At 54.1% G+C, this 15,420-nt stretch overlaps 6 protein-coding genes across 6 annotated transcripts, besides 1 other annotated feature; 4 read left to right on the forward strand and 2 right to left on the reverse strand.

The window, feature by feature from the left end:
• Window positions 1-937: 937 nt before the first annotated feature.
• Window positions 938-1,477, forward strand: CLUP02_10601 (uncharacterized protein; the record flags this gene model as incomplete). The annotated part of the gene is made up of 1 exon (XM_049289577.1): window positions 938-1,477. One exon carries the CDS (start codon window positions 938-940, stop codon window positions 1,475-1,477), a length of 540 nt encoding a protein of 179 aa, XP_049146722.1.
• Window positions 1,478-2,696: 1,219 nt separating this feature from the next.
• CLUP02_10602 (uncharacterized protein) lies at window positions 2,697-3,565 on the reverse strand (the record flags this gene model as incomplete). The annotated part of the gene is made up of 3 exons (XM_049289578.1): window positions 2,697-2,844; window positions 2,900-3,407; window positions 3,448-3,565. The coding sequence occupies 3 exons, from the start codon at window positions 3,563-3,565 to the stop codon at window positions 2,697-2,699; spliced, it is 774 nt and encodes a 257-aa protein (XP_049146723.1).
• A 96-nt stretch (window positions 3,566-3,661) lies between these two features.
• Window positions 3,662-6,082, forward strand: CLUP02_10603 (uncharacterized protein; the record flags this gene model as incomplete). Its single annotated transcript, XM_049289579.1, has 1 exon — window positions 3,662-6,082. The coding sequence occupies one exon, from the start codon at window positions 3,662-3,664 to the stop codon at window positions 6,080-6,082; it is 2,421 nt and encodes an 806-aa protein (XP_049146724.1).
• A 912-nt stretch (window positions 6,083-6,994) lies between these two features.
• On the forward strand, window positions 6,995-7,180 carry CLUP02_10604 (uncharacterized protein; the record flags this gene model as incomplete). The annotated part of the gene is made up of 1 exon (XM_049289580.1): window positions 6,995-7,180. The coding sequence occupies one exon, from the start codon at window positions 6,995-6,997 to the stop codon at window positions 7,178-7,180; it is 186 nt and encodes a 61-aa protein (XP_049146725.1).
• A 1,075-nt stretch (window positions 7,181-8,255) lies between these two features.
• Window positions 8,256-10,123, forward strand: CLUP02_10605 (uncharacterized protein; the record flags this gene model as incomplete). The annotated part of the gene is made up of 5 exons (XM_049289581.1): window positions 8,256-8,488; window positions 8,539-8,713; window positions 9,048-9,157; window positions 9,244-9,529; window positions 9,761-10,123. 5 exons carry the CDS (start codon window positions 8,256-8,258, stop codon window positions 10,121-10,123), a joined length of 1,167 nt encoding a protein of 388 aa, XP_049146726.1.
• Window positions 10,124-10,201: 78 nt separating this feature from the next.
• Window positions 10,202-10,273: a sequence feature (Short protein (CLUP02_10606, UQC85110.1) was converted to a misc_feature.).
• Window positions 10,274-12,799: 2,526 nt separating this feature from the next.
• CLUP02_10607 (transient receptor potential ion channel) lies at window positions 12,800-15,271 on the reverse strand (the record flags this gene model as incomplete). The annotated part of the gene is made up of 2 exons (XM_049289582.1): window positions 12,800-12,833; window positions 12,891-15,271. Coding segments are annotated over 2 exons (2,415 nt in total), but the record flags the coding sequence as incomplete, so codon positions are not given.
• Between the last annotated feature and the right edge of the window lie 149 nt (window positions 15,272-15,420).

Genomic DNA, 15,420 nt, shown 5'->3' on the forward strand with positions numbered 1-15,420 from the left:
TCGACTCCGTTTACATCCAAATTCATCGTCCCCTTCGAGCCCAGTCACCACAGCTACACTACTTTAGCTAGCATCCTCTGTGACGCTACGCCAAAACAACTAGTCTCCTCCGTCTTCCTCGTCCTCCTGCCCTCTAGCCATCCCTCAGTTGGAAACCGTCTCTCCTAATCTAGATCAACTTCTCTTCTCCCATTCCACGTCCCCTACCGCTCATTCATCCTCACTCGTCCTCCTGTCTCTACCAGCAGAGAGACGCACTCTGCTTTCTATCCTGGCATATTCTGCTCGTTACGAACATCTCTAAACAACCAAAATCGGATATACGACACACATACCCAAACACATGGCAGCATTCCCTCTTGGTCAACGTCCCAGCCACGCTCAATTTTCCTGCACGCTCTCAGAGTTGGACCAACGTCATTCTTGCTGCTAGCACTCACTACCAAGTATCGGGAGTAATCACTCCAGGGCCTTTTGTGGCCGCCACGGCGCCTCTTCGCCCAGTCCCTAGCGCCGTTGCGGATGCCTTCATAATAGCAGCCCGCCCTCCCCAGAGCAAGCTTCAGCCCTTGCTGTGCTCTCGTCAACACATACCTAGGGCAAATCCATCTGTCGCCAGCCTCCGCTCAAACGTGAGGAAGGATGTTTGACCACTTTGCATTAGGAACCCAGATCCGCTCAGGTGCGAACGGTTCTAGCGAGGAGCCATCTCTCTCTCCTAAACAACGCTCACGAGAATTACCGAACCCGACTAAAGGACTCTTGTCCCCCCCCGGCATCATCTCCGGCTCTTCTTGATACACTACCACTTCCACCACAACCCGTGGACAACCTTGCCCGCGAGCTCAGCAAACAGACTCTGATTCCAGAATTTCGACAACGAAATCCGCTGGCGACGTCGGCGATAGAGTCCTCGTCACTGGTCACCGATTTATCGATGGTCGATCTAGAGGTGGACGACGATTGCGATATGAACTTTGCTACAGACGATATCAAGGAGCACCAGCCAGTGGCCGATTGGAAGAGAGCTCGGCGTCAGCGTTACAGCCGCTTTGTCAACAATCCAACCAATGCCCGCCACATAGAGGCACATATCAAGGACATGGTCTCGGGAGAGTTGCAGTGCAACGTTCGTCCATCTGCAGCAATGTCTTCTTTGCCAGCAGCTGTTCCTGTATATCCTCATCTTCCCAGCATTGATGCCGACGGCTATCCCGAGATCGATCCAGCCTTGACACAACCCGAAGTGGACGAAGGCTTTTGCGATCAAGACGAGGAATATGCTCTCATGCAGAAAGCATTAGCTGCCGACAGAGAAAGGCTGTTGGGAAAGTCGGGGGGCATGCGGAATTACGGATCTTTACGATTCAGAGGATCGGCAGAGACGGCGCTCCGTTGCCAGAACGTTGTCAGACAACGACCAAGGATGCGACGAAGAAAAGGACCGGGACCAACCATTGATCCTCGACCAAGCTGAATCGTCCTGGCAATTGCACAGTCCACTTCGCATCTGTCGAGCCTCTCTTATTATTTCGGTTTCATTGTACGAGCGTCTAAAGAACATTTCAGCGATATACCCATGGGAAAAGGACTAGGTTTTGGCTAGGGCAACGGCGTTTACTTGGATGGATTTGAACTGCGACATAACCATGCCCTGGAAGTTCAATTGGGAACCACTGCCTCTGGAGGTCCAGAGTGAGACGGCGTTTTGATCGTGTCAGGCAAGACACGGAGACTTTTGCCTTTATTTTTCTTCCATCATGCGGTGAGCCACTCGATGGTCGGATGTCCGCTTCTTCGGCATTGATGTTCGGGATCGGAGGCATTTTTCGGCTTTCAACCACCTTGACGGCCCGAGGTCATCACCGAGTCATCAGTTGCGCAAGCTCCGGTTCTTTGGCTGGGTGTTTGTCTGCCCATAGCCTTCGAAGGTGCAGACGTGGCGTCAATACTTGCAGCCTTTGTCAGGCAGGGTTTTGCCTCTATGCATCATTCTCTAGGTCGCTGATGAGAGGAGACTATTGAAGAAGTCTAGACAACTTTCGAATTCAACAAAAGAGACCTCCTACTTTGGGATGTGTCGCATTCTTATCTACTGACGTTTTCACTTTGAATCGCAGTGATGACTAAGATTGTGATGATACAGGACAGCGGTGTTTTCAGTGTTACCGTTCTTGCGGGTGGTTGGGAAACGTGTGCAATAGACAACGGCTGCCCAGCGAGCAAGCTGTCCCGATAGGTTGGGAAGCTATTGTGGTCAAAGTAGGATTTCAAGGGAGTCTCCATTCATGCATGCGGCACAATGCACCGCGATCTTCGTTTAGAACCGGTGACGTCCACCGTCACTGCCCCCCTCTTGATTTCATCACACCTTTTTCTACCCCTCTTCAGATAAGTATCATGAAGGGCCAGCCGTATGAACATTCCAGCTGTCTCCCGGCTAACACGCTCTCCACCTGCGCAAGTGCGTATGGCATGATCCGAAAGCTGGAGGGGTTGTAAGCGAAGGAACTCGCAGCTAATGAGGATGAGATACCCCAATTAGACTTTCAGGTGGTCAGGTCAGCGTCGACGAGGAGACGTGCAGTAGTTCCATCTGGGGCAGCTGATCACCAATGACTGATGTCTTCCCCTTGATAGCTATGGGTAGCCTAGTTCACGAAGAGCTGGGACAGCTTAGCCGCGGACTGTGAAAGCTACTCGGAGTTGGAGCATGAGCCTGGATCGGTGGCCGGTCCGGCCGTCGAAGGCGTGATTCCTTGCAGTTTGGCACCGCCATCGCTCTTAGCCGACAACGCCCCTACTTTGCTTCTTGAAATATCTCCGTTCCATTGTTTGTCATCACTTCATCATCATCCTGGCATACCATGATCTATTTCCAAAAAGTGCCACAAGGTACAACGTCCCAGTGGAGGGTATAAAATCAAGATAAGCAAGACGAAGTCCAAATCTCGATGTAATCTTTTGCCTAGGAGGAGGACGTATGACCGGGGGTCCACGATGATAATTTTGCTTCGCCAGTGGCGTTTTTGAAGCAGACGAGCAGACGGCGTCCTGTGTCAAGCCGCCAAGGCCATGCAAAATATCAATCAAGGTTACAGTCAGCTTAGTATTCTGAAGTTTTGAAGCAAGCAGAATAATTTCCGAAGGATCAAACATGTGCCTGCAGTCTAGGGAATTGCAATATGTCTTTGTCTCCGATACCAGCCCTGGCACAGAGGGCGAGCAGATGGATTGTTTCTCCTCGAGGGTGGTTTCTCTTCTTGTTAAACGACGTTGCCTTGAAAGAAAACGATGATCGAGTTTCCTTTGATGTTGCTGTCTCTTTGCCCTACCAACCCCAGTTCTTGCAGGTACAAAGTGGGAGGTGCCTGTCTTGACTGGAATGCGGATATGCTGCTGGGTCACTAGACGACGTGGGTTGCATTCCTTTGGCCATTCAGGAACAGATGGCATCCCTCGCTGAAAGCACGGTGATCTCTGCGGTCCCCCAATTCCAATGGTGCTCGTCTCCGTGCTGCATCCATATCTCTTGCAATAGTTGCTGTGGCAGGATCAGAGACATGAGCTGGATGGTATTTGTTGACTCTCGTTCCCTCCACCCTATGTGGGTTTGCAACCATCGACGGTTTTCATTTCCGTACAAGAGTCCCATTCTTCGATGGTTATACCCCAGTTTCTCTATCATCTTTCTCTCACTCTTTTCTACACTCTTTTTTTTTTCCACTTTCCGCAAACGAACATTGCAACATTCTCTATCTTGCCCTCTCCTTTGCTACGGGTCTTTCACCCACCATCCACCGTTTTGCATCATAATCTACGCAACAGATCTGATCCTCACTGCTGTCTCCAGTCCCCCGCTTCTGTTCCTGATCCTTGCCTTGGCTCTGGATCGTTTGCGGAACTGATTTCTAGTACAGAGACAGAGGCAGAGACACCCGCACAAGAGAGCATGACAGTGGCCGTCTCGCATTGGACGAGGAGCCCCGGCACGAGCGTCAGTCTCAGCTCGCACCCGACAGACTACAACGACATGGCCTACTCGGAAGTCCAGTTCTCAGTAGATTCAATGGACGAGGACAAAGACGGTAGCGGGGGCCAGTCTCACCTGCCCTGGGGAGAAGAGATAGAGGGAGCCGGCGGGGGAGGATCGGGCTCGGGTGCGGTCCACAGCGACAGCCTCCTCTTCGAGGACTTCGTCGACCTGGAGAGGCTTTCTTCGACGACCACCGGGGGTGACGAGCTCCCTCCCTCTGCTGCCGTGCCCGACTCGTTCTTCTACAACATGCCACTCCCCTCTCATGGGTCCGCGTCGACGACAAGCGTATCGGACGATCTGGACGACATACTAAGTTGCCACACACATCCGCTCATGGAAACTAGGACTAGCGCCGCAGCAGGTCCCGCTGCCACATTAGTGCCATCATCAGCAGCCGCTAGAGGAGGGGCGGCGACTTCAGACGCGGTGGTACCGTCTGCTGTGGGCGTTCCGGGTATCCAGTCTTCATGGACGATCGACCGTGAAGAAGAACAAAGGAAGGCTTCGACCTATCCGGACACAGCTCACGCTGGCGGGGCCGAGTCGATCTCTGACTCTGAGCTCCTGCGCCTGGAAGGCATATCGTTGAAAGCGTCGCCATCTCGCGCTCCATCTGTCGTCGTTTCCCATCCTCCCACTCCTCTTCTTCAAGCTTCGTCCGCTACCAGCAGCAACAGCAACCTCCACCTTGCCGGCAGCAGCAATCAGAACAATACTAGCAGCAACAGTCACACCAACGGTGGTCGTAAGCCGAGCAACTTCTTCAAGGTTGTCGCATCGAAACTGCAGCAGAAAGCTGCCTCTGTCCGCCATAAACAACCCACCATGTCTACCGTCGCCATCGACAGCAGGGGTACCCTCTCCCCCAACGCCTCGCCTCGCAAGTTCAAGCTCCGTCCCGAGCATCTCCAGAACCTCGGTGGCCCTCACCCCGCAAGACTTCCCCTGTCCCCTCCCAACAGTGCCACTATTCCCCAGGACCTGCCTTCCGCATCATCAGCCGGCGGCAACCCCATGTCGTTTGGCTGTGGCTACGTCGAAGACCCCTTCTTCGATGCTGGTGTGGCCGTCAACCACGTCCCCGTATTCCGTCGTAGCGATCCTACCACGCCACTGGACACTCCCGTTCTGGATGACAAGGGCGGCATGTTCTATCACCACCAGCAGATGAGCTCCGGTAACGTTGCCAATACCAGCAAGGCTTCCTGGCCAATGGCCACAACAACTCCCCAGACCGACTCTCATGTCGCTTGGTCCAATGCCTATGCCACTACCGATGGCATCGACGACCAGTGGTGGGGTGGAAACAACATGGACTTGACATCCAACTCACAATATCAAGCACAGAACGCTCGCAACGCTACCTTCAACCTCGCCATGCACACACAACACAGTGAACTGCCATATGAATACAACAACATCGCCGCCGCCGGACAGGAAATGTCAGGACTCATGATTCACATGCCTCAACCCCGTACCACATCCTCGCCCATCGTCCACTACCAGCCCCAACAGCCACTTCACCACCAGCAACATCCCCAACAGATGACGGAGCGGCGGCCCCGCATGCCCCGTGCCCCCTCGGCCGGCGCCCGGCATATGTGCCTATCAACGCCGATGCGCAAGACGCGTAACCCGAGCCGCACACGTCAAGCCAGCCGCGACTCTTCAACGTCGCCCACACCTACGAATCGCTCCCGTCACAGCAGCGGCGGCTCATTGTCCAGTATCGGTGGTGGCGGCGCAGCTCTCAGCGCCAGCGTTAAGAAGCGTCGGTCTTGGTCTCGTCGCGAAAGCATGCGCACTCCTTCCATCGGCAACTTGGGCGGTGCGTCCGAGGGGGTCGGCTTCGTCAACTTTACTCCCAGCGACAAGAATGTTCTCATGACCGGTGTGGCGCCCAGCGGAAGCTCCAAGACAAAGGCACGTCGGGAGAAGGAGGCGATGGAGAAGCGACGAAGACTGAGCGAAGCAGCTATCAAGGCCGTCAAGGCCGCCGGCGGCGATGTGGACAAACTGGTTGAGGAAGGGTTCGTCTTCTGAGCAAAGCATTCTTCTTCCTTCCAATGTACAGCAGGTATACGCTTGGGGAGCGCTTGGGAGTTCATTTTTGGGTCAGGACATGCTTGGGTCCTAAGGGATATCAGGCGTTTTCAAGGGATCATCAATTGTCGGCGATTGATCCGTGAGGTTTTTCCTTCTCTGGATGGGGTTTGCTTCTTTCTCGCCTCTTTCAACTTTTGCTTTTTTTCATTTACACAACGGCATGGGGAGCGCGAGCTCCGACTGACGCCTGACCGGCTTATCCACGATAGCCGCTTTACTTTCTTACCATCACCAACAAGTACTTACTAGCTAATCTCCTTTTCCTTATGTTGGATCAACCCAAAATCACAGGCTGGAACCCAGGGTATGAGATATGGAGGGATAGGTTATCTTAGCAAAACAGATGAAACATCAAAATATCACACTATTCAAACAAACTGTGAAGTCCCCTTTGAACGTGATACTATGCTTCAGACTTTCCCATGGCCCAACTTTCCCATCACGAATATCTACATCACTTACCCGAGACCAATGGCATCACACGAGTCATCCTTCTTTGGAAGAACAATAACAACAACATCAACATTATCTAATCAGTCAGCAAATAGCAGTCATTCTGCTACTACTCGGCGGTGCCTTGCGGTCGATCCATGAGTGACGCCTCGCGCAGCCTCTCGCTAGATCCCAGTCCGCAGGGTCGGGGCAGCCTCTCGTGGTGAACTACGGCGCCGCTACGTGAGGCCGTCTCTCGACCAGCCGTTAGCCGATCTACGCTGGGCAGAGCGCCGCCCAGGTCAGGCCGCCAGAGCAGGAGGGGGTATCCTCCGTCCCTTCTCTTCCTTCCCCTGGGCCGAATCTCGCTCGTCACGTTCGGTGTCTGTGCGATCCCGCATCATCCGTGCCATCCCCATGACAGGCGAGCGGGCGGGCGTTATGGAGAATAAGCAGGTACCCCCTTCCACCCCCCCTCCGGGAGCCAACACAGACCAACTTCCGACGACGATGATGGGGAGGATGAGGAGGAGGGGGCCCAGAAGTGCACCTGACCAGGATGTAGCGAAAGAGGTCCAGGCCCAGGGAGACTTACTGGGATAATGACTTCCTACAGACAACGAGGACTATCTCACCTAGGAAAGGATAAAGGCAATCACAACCCAAATGTGAGTGGAGCAAGGGGGTGTGGGCTGGCCTGTGTTAGTCCCTCCTCCCCGTTCCCTTTAAAGGTTCAAATCGCCGCAAACAGATAGCTCTTTTGCCCTCTTTCTCGTCCTCTTATCCCATCATGACTTGGCTTTCGCATCCACCTCAGCCAGACGCTCCCCGGATTCTCCGCTAAGCCTTACCTCTCGCACTCCTCGGTCTTCTCTATCACCCACCCACACTGACATTCGGAGACGCCTCCTCTGCTATCCTAGCAAGACCGTCGGGATTTGAAGTTGGGATCTCGGTGAAATCCACCCCCTCCTCTAACGGATGATCAAGAGGGAACGGCGTCTCCATACCGCCTCACTTCTCCTCGCCCAAGGAAGGAAAATCAAGAGACAGCCACAAGCTGACATGACAGTCTGACGGTATGCCTGCCCACGCGCCTACGAGCCCGACTCTCCAAGACTAGTGCAAGATCCCCGTTGCAGAATCTCGCAGCTCAACATGCAAACTACTGTCTACAGCTGTCTGTCTGCGGCGCCAAACCCGAAATCGAAAGGTGCCAGGAGCATGATGGCAACAGGGCGCAGTCTCGCGTATCAATGTCTCAGTGCATAGTCCACCCGCCTGGGCTTCGAGTCTCTCTATCCCGCTGCTCTCTCACAATCACGATCTCGCTTGCTCGATCACACATTCGCAGAAGTTGCTTGAATCGGGAAAGTCTCGTTCCGTTCAGATCCCCCACCGTCTACATCTTACACCCTTTCCGGAAACGTTATTGCATCTTTACAATCCACGGCCGTACGCCGCAGCCGCGCTACGTCTCGACCCTGCAGACTCTCCTGGACCCCTTTCGCAACGTCCGTTGCCCGACTGAAAGCAGGTACTCACTACATCGCAAGCGAAACAAGATCTCTCATCTTCGTACGATGTTAACGATAGTCAACGTACCTGCATGGGTCTGGCCTTGTGTAGCCGCGACGCGGGACCACCAACGCATCTGCCCAGGCGCAGCCGCCCAGCAATGGGCTCCGTCTTCGACCGGAAGCAGCACCGGGACGAGCTCCGTCCCCTTGATACCACTCCCAACCGCCACAACAAGCGCAAGATCTCGACTACTTTGCCATGGCGAGCCTTGTCTCACTCGCTTCATCCTAGAGATCGAGAACCTTGGCCGGAGAGGCGCGCATCTCTACCCGCGCAGTCTAGAGCATCACGACACTTGTCAAGAGAATGCGCCCCTGCCCAGACGACTGAGTAAGGGCGCGAGACACTGGGCTGACAGAATTTGATATTCTACCTCAAAGGAGCCGCGCAATACAGAAGCCTCTGACCCTGTATGGCGGGCCACGTTCTGTTGACAATGTCTTGGATCCTCGTTTCATTTCGGGCAAAGACCTGCGAATAAGTGACATCTTGTCGCCTCGTAGGCAATATGCGCCCATGATATCGTCATTCATGTCAAGAATGGCATTCTATGAGGTAAGGTAGGAACAAACGACCATCAGTCCCCGCTTCAAGACCCTCAATTCGGTCGGCAAGCATCAAGATCCGAAACGATCACCGTTATTTGCGCTGTTCGTGCCGATGCTCTTGACTTCTCGCAGATGGTCAAACATGATCAGCATTCAACAAACATCATGGTTTCCCAACCGTCCACCAGCCATTGTATCGTGTTCGAAGCAGATTTTCTATATACGGAAAGAGAAAAGGCGTCTTACCGATGCTCTTGATTTGGTCAAGCGGCATCTTTCTCTCGTTATTTGGCCAATAACAATTTCTCCGGAGACATCTCTGTCATTGTCTTTCTAACTAGCTCATGGAATTCTCCGTAGCCAACTCTAAAAAGCCGTACAGGAACTATGGGGACCTCTCTGCCACGTCCAAATCCGGACGAAAGCAGACTTTCTCGGTCGTCGTTTCTCGGTCAGTCCAGATGTATGTCTTACCCCGGGCCCCATCCGACCGCTGCTCACTTACACCTTTTGACTAGGTTCTGATATTCTGGGCAGGCAATATCTGGGGCCAGCCGCCAGCACGATACCTACTACTGTGGCTCATGGCAGCCTTGCTATGTTTGGCAGTTCTGCCGTGTCCGCCTCAGCCCCCGCCGTCATGACAGCTGGCGTCTCGTCGACCGACGACATGACGAAGAGGTTAGCCTATAGGTTACTCCGTGCACTATCCCCTTTCTTTACTTTCAGCCCGACTGTGGCGGCCGCCATCTCACACGAGCCACAGTTTATTCTTCTCTCCATCTCTCGGGCTAATTATTCAAGCCTCATGTTGCCCAAGCGAGTATGGGATCTCCAAGAGAATAGGCGCGGCGTAGCCGGAATCCCAGAAGACCGTTACCCTCCGACCAGATTGTCCGTGATATCCGCACATCTCGGTCAGCCATCAAGAGTGCCCGGGGCTTCGGGGTGTACAACGCGTCTGATGTAGCTAGCTCGCGCGTCTATCTGCCTTGTTCTATCTCAGTCCTGTGGTCGAACGACAATGCAATCAACCAATAACAACGACGAGAAGTCCGAGGGCCCCCACGTCGCGCCTGGTGAACCGACTCCAGACCTCGTGGACGTTGGTGAAGAGCCCAGCAGACTGGTGATCGTACCAACCAAGCGGCCGCCAGGGGAAAAGCCCTTCCAAATACCTGAAGCCACAGGAAAGCCGGCCAGATACCCCGAAGCCCTCGTGTTGACACCTTCAGTGGAATCCTCGCGATGCCTTCAGGCACTTCACTGCACGTCCAGAAGGGCCCGACTCTACATCGAGTTGAAGTCCTGCTCAGATGACCATCCTCCTCGTCTTCAAAACTCAGATGAAGCAGCTTGTAAACGACAACCTAATTTTGGCCTGACGACGCCTCGATACCGTGATATCAAGCAGTAGACTGCGCCGCCGACCAACCTTGCCGTCACTCTTGGAACTACCGAGACGCGCCACACGTTGCCAGGCACAACTGTCACCTCAACTGCAGCCCAGCGGAAGTGAAAAAGCCCATCCCCAGAAAACGCCAACGCAGGTGTACCGCACCTGCATGTGCCGCTCTCCGGCTCCTGGCCCACCTGCCTTGGCCATTACCGCCCTGCATCTGAAGCCTCACGACGACCTCCACAGTTCGAGGCCGTGGTAAACCACCGCGCCACAAGCCTGGCCTTGGTCAGCCGGGCCTGTTGTTTCCGAGGGGGTGCGGAGCTCGAGCAGCCACAGTATGTCACGATGTTGCTTCTCATAGTCGGCCGCTCTACCCTTCGCTCCCGACTGGAGATGCCTTACGCCCGCCCTCATCTCCAGTAAACAAGCTTGGAGGCTTCCGACTCCTCAACGCCCTTTGACGAGCAAAAAGGAGCTCTGTTCACCACCCTAGACCTACCTGGACATGGCTTCTTCCCATCTACGCACCCCTCCCAGCTAGACCACTCCCCTCCTCGCTTGCCGTTTCCACATTGGAAATAGCTCGACTGAATGCCGTCTACCCTTCTTGTCCTCTGTCGCGGCTCACGATGGCCAAGGGGTGTGATACGGGCCCAAGAGGACTGTTTCTCTCTCAACGTCGCGATGCCAAGACGCGTTGAAGGGGTCGGTTAGTCGGCCCATCTTGGCCTTGTACTACCGACCCTATCGACGGTCAAACCTGGACATCGTCAACTCGAAATCCTTCCGACGTTACACAAACTTTGCGAAAACCGGTCTTCCGCTCCATCCCAACGTCCCACCCATCATCCGTTGGATTGCGTGTTTGAGCTCCCATGATCCCATTCTCGTTTCCCCTCTTCCAGCTCGTCAAGGTCTTGCCTGGCGGGCTGACCGATCGACAACAGCTGCCTCGTCCATCACAAATCGATGACCGTTATACAGACAAAGAAAAGGCAGTCGTCTCTTGGTCTCCGGATTTGTGTTAGCCTGGGACGGAGGGGCCTGTCTCACTGCACTCACAATGAATGATAGGCAACCTCCGTGATTTTGCTCCACCTTTTGCTTTGCCTTTTTCTCTTCTTGAGCCTGCCATCCTCTCATCCCCTCTACAGCGTCTCCCGTCCTGAATCCTATTCCTCATACTTGTTGCCTTTCTCCGTGTCGGCCTCTCTATTTCTCCACCACACCTAATCCACACCACCTTCACCGAGCCCACTCTCACCTCCCTCACCTTCCACGCTTTTCCCCTCCGAGCCCGGGGTGTGGATGACTGGATCTTCTCCTTCTCCTCCGGCCTCCTCCGGTACGGACGTATCATTCAGGTCCCGCCTGTCCATCCCACCCATCCATCCTGCTCCCTACGCAAGAGGGTCCAGAACGGCCGTCGGTCAAACCTTACCTGCCGCGGGAAACGATATCCCTTTTCCAACTGATATCAAATCAAGACTGCCCCGGCTCGTCTTCCGGACCAGACGTTCTATCCCGTGTTGTCTCCCCCATCCCACCCACCCACGCATCATTCACTCCTTTGATGGGTTAGACAAGAACAGGTGAGCATCAACTGACTAACGTCCGAAACTTTTTGTGTTTAGCTGTCCATCTCGCGGTAGATCAGCCGGCCGAACCACCCACCCAAACGGCCGAATCTTTAACCCCCCTTTGCCCGTTTGCCCAACTCTAAATGGGGGGAAACAAGAGAAAAAGAGAGCATTTTGATCGTCGGAGTTCTGTCCGTCTCTTGATCTACCGTGACACAAGAGCCGAGGGGAAGAGAGGACAAGACAACTCAACAAAGATGTGGACGGCGGACACCTTGGGCTTCCTCGCCGTCGGCCAATCGTGGTTCTTCCCCTCCCACCCCCCTAGATATCAAGGCCTGCTCGTCCGTCAGTAAAGTTTTCATCAAGAAGAATTCGCTTGGAATCAGCCTAGACATTGCTTGTCTCCGAAAAGCTTATGTAACAAAGGGATTCATTAGCTATTTTGTGAGGGTTTTTATCTGTTTTCCTTATCATGGGGTTCATCATATCCCTAAGAGAATCAAAACCTTCCAAGCTGAGTGTGACCTCGGCACGGATGGATTTGCTTTCCTCTTGCCATTGGAGCTGGCTTTTTTTTTGTGAACCCCTATCCCAATTCCTAGCCTGCCCAATCCCACTGCTGCTGTACTCGCTGGCGAGGTATCCTTTCTCCTGCCATCAGCAACTTATTTACAAAGTCAAGAAAACCCAGTACGGCGCGGCAATCCTCCTGATTAGCGTGCCCGACGACCCCGTAAAACAATAATCAACGCCGTGATCTCGGGACGCCGTCTTCAATGCCAGGCACAAGTGTGTGGAACATAGAGATGAGAGAAGGAAAAAAAGGAAGATACCATTCCGTCTATCCTGTGATGCATTGCGTCATAACCCAAGGTGAGGGCTCAAGTCTCCCTTCCCACACCTGGCACATCATTACTGAGCTGGTGGGGTTTTGGGTTCCTGTCAAAATCCCTCATGTTTTCGTGTATCCGAGAAAATGTGCCCAAGATGATTGGGTGGACCAGAATGCCAACACATATACAGAAGAACCGGCAAGATTGCCTAGCGCTTTGTCCTTGAGACTGTGGTATCTCCCATCAAAACGGGCAAACATCATGTGAAGTCATATCTAGTGCTCATATCCGGCACCACGTTGCCAAGGGCTGTTCGATTGTTAGCTACTGTATTGCCAAGTGGCTCTTGTTCCTTTGATATCTTACCTGGCGTTGTTTTGGGAACGGTACTGCGCAGGGCTGGCATTGTTCTGGTTGCGGTACTGGTTGTGATTGTTGGCACCAAGCGTTGATGCAGAGCCGTTGTACGGGCTTGGGGTGCGAGTAGGCCCTTGTCCATAGGGGTTGCGGTTGTCTGCCGGGAAGAGAGGCATCGAAGGGTCCACTGGTGAGTGCGGCGCCTGGCCGTGCTGTTGACCTCCGGGACGCTGAGAGTGCTGAGAGGGCGCAGCTGACTGGGCAGTCGATGGCGGCAAAGCAACACCAGAGGGGTCCGCTCGGCGACGCATGGACTCAGAAGAGATGGAGTCATTGTCGTCATCGAGGTCGAGTCCCTTGTTGTAGTGGGCCTTGTCACCTCGGGCAGTCGCAGCCAACGCGTCCAACTCAGTAGTGGTGTTGAGCTGGGTCTGGGACTTCATGAAGGAGGCTCGGTCATCGGCCATGAACTGGTAGCGAGCATCAGGGTTCTTGCGGAAGTAGATCAATGTGCTGCTGACAATAACAAGCAGCAGCAGGATCAGAGCGAAAGCCGCGTTGGCGATGAAAAGAACCACACCGACGATACCGTTTACAAGAGCCGGGGCACCGAAAACGTCGGAGAAGATGAGCAGGAAAACGGCGTTGAGGAAGTTCATGACGCAGATGGCAATGTTGAACGAGTTGGTGCTCTTATCCATCCAAGGGCGCAAAACACTGGCAGCGATGAGCGCAGCAGCCTCAATGATGACGAAGGCAATGGCCTGAATGGTTCCGTTGCGCTGGGCAAAGGCGACGAACATTCCCTTGACAACAGTGTAGCCAAGCGTAGGGACGATGAAGTAGTATGCCGAAGCGCGGAACTGAACGTAGAGGAAACCCCACTTGTTAAGGGCCTGCGGGTCCGAGAAGAGGATGTAGGCCGGGTTGCGATGCATGGCCACGGAGCGACGCGCGATTCTGATAACCTTGAAGGAAGCCCATCCGAGGGTGAGAGCCATACCGAAGAGGAAGAAGACAGCGAGAACAACCTCAGCCGCGGAGTCAGCCTGGGTGAACTCCCAGAGGCAGAGAATCGTCATTTGGGGGAAACCAATCAACGTCATACGGAAGAGGATTCCCTTCAGGACAGTGAACCAGCCGTTGCGGAACTCGAGGAACTTCTCGCTCTTCATCCACTTCTGTCGGACAGCCAACTCGCAGAATCCCTTGAAGGCGGCGACGCCAAGAACGGTGAAGATGACGAAAACGCAGAAGAAGGACAAGCCAGTCATGAAGAGATTAGTCGATTCGATCTTGGCGCGGAAGGCAACTCTCTGGATTCCGAACACGATGTAGCTGCCGGAGGAAAGCTGAATGTTGGCTCTCTTGGCGATGATGGAGGGAACGGAAGAAATGCCACGCTTGGCCATTCTGGCGGCGGAAAGGGCCCAATCCATGGAACGCTTCTCAACCTGGACAGAAGTGGTCGTCAAGGAGTTGAGGAGAGTGGAAGGAGTTCCACCAGTTGCCCGCTGGTACCATGTGAATATATCCTGCATGAACTGGACGCGGATGATACCCATAGACCAAACGAAGTCCTGAGTCCATGACTGGACAATAGGCGGCAGGTGAACACCGGTGAGACCAACAATAGCCTGAGACTGGAAGTAGCCGAAAAGCGATAGCGTGTTGGCGGCAACGTGGGCAGCGGTGTTGGTGTGACCGAGACCAGAAATAACGGCGGAAGAGATCAGTCCCAAGCCGGCGATGATGGCGGTAGCCCACTTGACACCAATCAAGTCGACAGTCTTTCCGTTGGAAATATCAGCCTCAACGCAAGCCACACTAGTGGAGGTGTCGGTCAAGTTGACGAAGACACGGACGGTAGCGTCGAGATCGGGAATGTTGTAGGCAATGCCCGGAATCTGGCCAACGGCATCCTCACCAACAGGCAAGTTGAAGTTCATGGTGATCTTTCCGGCAGTCATGGGGCACAGACCAGCGAGGTTGATGCTGCAGGGGTCAACAGTGCGCCTCAGGAACTCGTAGCCGTAAGCCGAAATAGAGACATCAAAGACAATGCTGCCCTGAACAGAGGAGACGGCGACAATGTTGATTGCGGCACTTCCATTGCCGGGGGTGAAGACAACGTTGAACAGACTGGCTGTGAAGCTGGAATCATCCTGGCAGGTGTTGAGAGAGTTTGACTGGAGCAACTGCTCAGCAGCAAGGACTGGCGTAGTGAGGTAGGTGGCCAGGGTGCCGAGCAGAAGCAACGGCTTAGCGAGTGACAACCTCATGGTGGGTGGTAGGTCGTCGAGATGGTCTGGGTTAGAGTAAGAGGTGATCCGCTTGACTGTGGTCCAGTATCGTCGTTGGTAGACGATGGAGCGCGGAAGATGAAGCCGTCTAGGTCGAGAATATCATGGAGGTTGACGTCGTTCCAGACGGTATTGGCGACAGAAGACGATTCGGTAGAAGCAAAGGGATTGATGCGGTCGTCGATCGAGCTCGAGGCCTCTGGAGTTATTTCGCAAAGGTTGGCTTGTTTTCCGTG

The sequence above is a fragment of the Colletotrichum lupini genome, chromosome 5 (assembly GCF_023278565.1).
Source record: "Colletotrichum lupini chromosome 5, complete sequence".
Taxonomy (NCBI): Eukaryota; Fungi; Ascomycota; class Sordariomycetes; order Glomerellales; family Glomerellaceae; genus Colletotrichum; species Colletotrichum lupini.